Source organism: Coccinella septempunctata, chromosome 5 (genome assembly GCF_907165205.1).
Source record: "Coccinella septempunctata chromosome 5, icCocSept1.1, whole genome shotgun sequence".
Classification (NCBI taxonomy): Eukaryota; Metazoa; Arthropoda; class Insecta; order Coleoptera; family Coccinellidae; genus Coccinella; species Coccinella septempunctata.
The window spans coordinates 37,801,558-37,806,826 of NC_058193.1; the positions used below are offsets into that span (position 1 = coordinate 37,801,558).

General features: G+C 39.5%; 1 protein-coding gene across 3 annotated transcripts in view; it reads right to left on the bottom strand.

The window, feature by feature from the left end:
• Nucleotides 1–267: 267 nt before the first annotated feature.
• LOC123313298 (tetratricopeptide repeat protein 8) overlaps nucleotides 268–5,269 on the bottom strand; it is a 43,885-nt gene continuing 38,883 nt past the window's right edge. For all 3 annotated transcript variants that reach the window (XM_044898122.1, XM_044898121.1, XM_044898123.1), the window contains exons 2-6: nucleotides 1,707–1,993; nucleotides 1,176–1,645; nucleotides 791–1,025; nucleotides 559–733; nucleotides 268–505 (exon numbers count right to left, since the gene is read on the bottom strand). In XM_044898122.1, coding sequence (XP_044754057.1) covers nucleotides 296–505; nucleotides 559–733; nucleotides 791–1,025; nucleotides 1,176–1,645; nucleotides 1,707–1,987 — 1,371 coding nt within the window. In that variant the 5' untranslated portion in view covers nucleotides 1,988–1,993 and the 3' untranslated portion in view covers nucleotides 268–295. The remainder of the gene's footprint in view (nucleotides 506–558; nucleotides 734–790; nucleotides 1,026–1,175; nucleotides 1,646–1,706; nucleotides 1,994–5,269) is intronic.

Consider the following 5,269-nt stretch of genomic DNA (forward strand, 5'->3'; position numbering starts at 1 on the left):
AATCAACTTTTGCTACTCTCCACAATACATCTTTTAGTTTCTGCTCATCCAGACGCCTTCCCTCTTCACGATCGAAGAAAACCTGAATTTTCAAGAGCTGCTGCTCATCTATCAGCTCCAGTAGGGATTTCTCTTCGCTTTGAGCCATGACACGATGGCGTAAAGTCTGATGATGTATGAATTGACAAAAATTGTCACAAGAGGGTGGAATTAAAAAAATCGTTCAAGAAAAGTCATATTCTATGCACTTTGAAATAAAACCATCAGTCACTTTTTATTCTCTCCTATATTTACATTATTTTTTCAATAATATTTCCAAATTCGCATTGGCTTCCTCCATATCTTCCTGCAAATTCTTCGCAGATTGAAAATATACCTTGGCCAAATCCTTCCGACCAGTTTTCTGGTGTAAAACCGCCAAGTTATTGAAAGCTGGAGCGTGTGTAGGATCTGCATTTATGCATATATTGAGGCAGAGTATTGCCAATTCTAGATCTCCAGCAGCCTGAAATTTTCGTTGGAAGTAAAAAATATCGAAAAATGTTGTTTTGCTCTTACTAAGGCGGTGTGAGCTAGGTTGTACCAGACCTCAGCCTTGATCAAGGGATCTATCGCTAGATCTAGCGCCCTTTGGAAACAGGAAAGCGTCAAATCGAGTTGCTGAGAATACAAACAGCAAAGACCTAGATTGTTGTATAGCTCAGCTGAATGAGCCCCCATAGCCAAAACTCGTCTAGAAGAATATTCAAAATTAAATTAAATGGGCAGTAAATACAGATCCGTAGCATACCTGTAATACCTGAGAGCCAATTCAGGTTGATTATTGTAAAAATGATACATGCCTATGCATGCTATCGACTCAGTGTTCATTGCATCTTCGATGACGGCGCTCCTGTAGAACCTGATGGACATAGAGCTGTTTTCCAGATTTTCATTCAGCCTTGCCATTTCCACCAGAAGCGTAACATCGTTGGGAAATACCTCCAAACCCGTTTTGCATACATCTAAAGCTGCCAATGGTTGATCTGAAACGAGCCATCATAATCACATAATACATGTAACGAGCATTCTTCGTCTAGTAGGCTATAGAACCAGAATGAAATGACAACTGTCAAAACTCCATAGCCTACTTCACGACGAACTTTGAAGGCGTTTTTTGGGTTTTTCTGAGTCACCTAATCTGGTATATATCCTGCTCAATCTGATAAAGGTCTCCACGTGATTCTGCTGTTTCAAGGCGCTTCGTAACTGTTCTTCCGCCTCTCTGGGTAAACTTAGTACGACGTAGCATTTGGCCAGCTGAACCTTCCACCACCAATCTTTGAATTCACAATATTGAGTGGCCAGTACCGCCAGCTCCATTGCATTCCTGACGTCCCCTTCGCAGTAGAAGAGATATTCGAAGAGTGGCTTTGATAAGCAGGGGTCTCTTGCATACTTGCTGATGTTCAACCTTGATACTTGGATGAAAGGGCCATCTTTCTGGGACAACATAGCGGCTGTGCCTATTCGTATGGCTCGGGAAGATTGGCTTGTGAGTGGTCGCGAGGTTTTCAGGGATTCCAGAGTTGAACCTGGTCGTTTTTGGGTTCCTGGACGGACAATACCAGTCAAGGGACGACCTGTAGAGGTCCTTGGTCTGGCACTACAATCGAGAAGAATTGTTGGAAGAGATATAACTGTGAACAAAATATCTTATACTTAACCTGAAGGGTAAATTGTTTGAGGAAGTCGATGCAACAGAAGTTTTCAGCGATGTGCCTGGCCTGGGAGCTGTGGCAACGATGTTAGTATCGAAAATGTCACTTTCCAAAGCATCCTCCGTTTCTATATCGTCCACGTAAACTCTCTGAGTTATGGCGCGCATTTTCAAACACCAAGCGGCTTGATCCAGAGGATTGGAGTCTAGGATTTCGGTACATTTTTCTATGCATTCATCGTATTTTTTACGACGGAACAAACTGATGGCTTCGTACATGCGATCCATGTTGTACTGGTGAATATTTGGAGGTGTGTATTTACGTAAGTGGTTACCAGGCAACCATAAGATACAAATAAAGGCTTGTCAAGCAGTGAATAACGAGGAAGGTAAATGATTTTATTGCAATTTGGTTCCTGCGAGACGAAAGCTCACGAATTCATAATTCAAGTGCTTTCGTTTCTGGTGAGAACTTGTTCTTTATAGAAAAATCTGTTAAGCCCTGATGGCTTTTAAAAATTTGTCTGTCCTTCGGATAAGAATTCTAGGTTCTATGAATATGCCATCTATTGGCTTTCGTAATGGTTCTCTGATTGGTAGGATCGCCTAGTAACCTTTTGAGGTCAAAAGAAACACTTTTTTCCCTAACCAATTTTTCCGAATCGGCTCGGTTTAAAAGATACAGGCTGTGGTTTTGTAAAATAAAAGTAATCTTCATATTTTCTCGTATAATGCGCCGTTTTCGAGTAATTTGATGTTCAAAAATTCAAAAGTAATTGTGAAATTTGAGGAATTGAGTCCTTCGGCTGAATACAATTTTGTTTAAAAGATCCACATATGTGTAATGTGGCCCAGTCTCAAGGGGCTCCATTTTACAAAATAGATAGCACTAAGGTTTCGCATATCATAAAACTCCTATGTACCAAATTCAGTGATTTTCGTATCACCGTATTCTGAGATAAAAAGAAAAGGCGAAATTCAGGGAGCAGTAAAAAAGGGTTCTCCTAATTTTGTGCCGAAAATCTTGGCCCAACTTTGTAGTATCCACTGATATCGGATATCTTCAAGATGTAGAAACATATTTGATGATGATAAAGCTCCCTGATATGAAATTCGATCTGGCTCCATCTAATTCGAACCACAGATTACATATTTCTCAGAATATGAACTCTAAACTATTCGTGATAAAATATCCGAATCCCATGGCCAAATTACACCTATTCTCACTGCTCATATCTTCCAATAAATCATCATTTTTTCGGAATTGACCATGATCAAGGTCGATTGTTCTACCCCCACCACCTCCGACCACAAGAATGGATTAATAAACATTACAGGCTAAAGCCGAATTCACACCAAGAGGCAGGTGCATCGCCTTCCATTCAAATCCTCATCAGAAGGAAGGTTAGCTTATTAGGCACCCTCACCAGACCAGAAAAAATTTGAAAATTACAAAAGTTTGATTCACCTGAATGTTTACGCACATAATGAAAGATACAGAATACAGATTTGATCTGCCAAATTGGATCTGTAAATCAGATTATCACTTAAAACAACAGATTCGACGCAGAAACTTGCTGATTTGTTTTTAGCGGCATCAGACTACGAAAAGTCAGATAAGGGTTGAAGAGGCCAATAGAAGACGTTCTGAAGCTAAGGACAAATTAAGTAGGTACGTATCTGTGTAACACTCTGCATGTTTACATCAAAATAGAAAAATCCATCCACTAAAAGCCTTCCAGGCTTTTTCTCCGAAATTTCTGGAGGTAACTCGATGAAATTTTTTACAAAAATAGCGTACAACCCTACAATGATCCTCCCAGCTTGTCGCTCCGATCCTCTCGTTTTGAGGGTTGAAAATTGAAGAGCAAAACGCATTTCCTAAAGCGTTGAAGCCAGACTCTTGAAATCAGAGATATTTACGTTTTTCTAAAACGATTTCGATTCTCGAGGTATTTTTTTTGTTTTTTCATCGGTACCAGGCCGATATTTGGCAGTGTGCCGCGTCTTCTGGTGTGAGTACGACTTAATACGAACGCGCCAAAGACCCCTGTTCGAGGTTACATGGATTTTCACCGCCTGGAATGCAGCACATAACTCGAGGAATGTAATCTCAACCCAGGTACTATACACACCTGAGTTGCGTACAGTCGCCTCCATAAATTTACTACGAACGGCGTAGCCTCTAGATCTCTGAATACCAACCGTACTTGTTCGACCGAATGTACCAGGGATGGGCGATTCGTCGACATCGACGCTTTTCAAAATCGATGGCGGAAAAATGAGTGGAAAATGCGTTATTAACTTCCTTCTTGACGGAGATTTCTTTGTGCGTTTTTTACGTTTGTTCAATAATGGCACATTTACTAAAATAGGTAAGGGTTTTTGGAGAAATGTTGCGAGGAGTAAAAGTTTTATTATTCCTCAGTAATCTCCGGAATTTTTCCAGAAAAAAACGACGTCTTTGACTCGTACAAATATTTCAACAGTAGATCCTTGAGGTCAAAAGAAACACTTTTTTCCTATACCAGTTTTTCCGAGCCGGCCCTGATAAAATTATATAGACCCCCTGGAAAAACAAAATTACCTTCAGAATAACAAGCTAAATCTGTGACACTATAGATCTGTGGATCTCTTAAACAGAGTTGTATTCAGCCATAATACCCAATTTTTCAAATTTCACAAATTTTTTTTTAATTTTTGAACATCAAATTACTCGAAAACGACGCATTTTACGAGAAAACAAGAGGAATACTTTTATTTTACAAAAATGTTCAAATATTCATTAGATTGCTTCCAACTTACTTTCAAGAGTTGGGTTCCTTGAATTTTGGCATTTTTATGGTACGTTATATGGTCATAATGAGAAAACTGGAAGACGTGGGTGATATCTTGTGTTCGAAAAAGATTCATCAAATAAATGAGAACCGATATTCTGAAATTCATTTCATTCGATAAAACCGTTTGTGAGATAGAACTGAAAATAGCATCTTTTTATGGTTTTTCAACATCCTGTATCTTTCAAACCGAGCCGATTCGGAAAAAATGATGAAGGAAAAAAGTGTTTCTTTTGACTTCAAGAATGTACTGTTAACATATTTACACGAGTCATACACTCACCCTGTATTGTTACGAACTACCCTAAGTACGCGTCTGTCTTCACGAGAACACAATATTTTCGAAAGGTTTGAGCCTGCATTCTGGAATTAGAAGAGTATTTTGCTCTAATGGTAATTTATTTGAGAATTTTCCTAGCAGGAAAATTGTCACAGAAGTGACAAGTGGTGGTAAATTGTGCAGATAGATACATACAGCTTAAGAGCTTACGCCTCTTTGGATTTTTAGCAGACGAAATGAGCAATGTCCAGTTTGAGCGGAAGACCATGGACCTCATGTCGACTGAAAGCTTGTTATCCCCTTCATTTATTGGTGGGTTTAAAATTTTTCATTTTTTTTTGTACCATCGACTGCGAACCATCGCACATCGACTTCTTCGGCCAATCCCTAGAATGTACCATTCGGTCGCACAGCTACGAGGTGAATGTGAATGAGGCAGCGGGTAAAAATCAT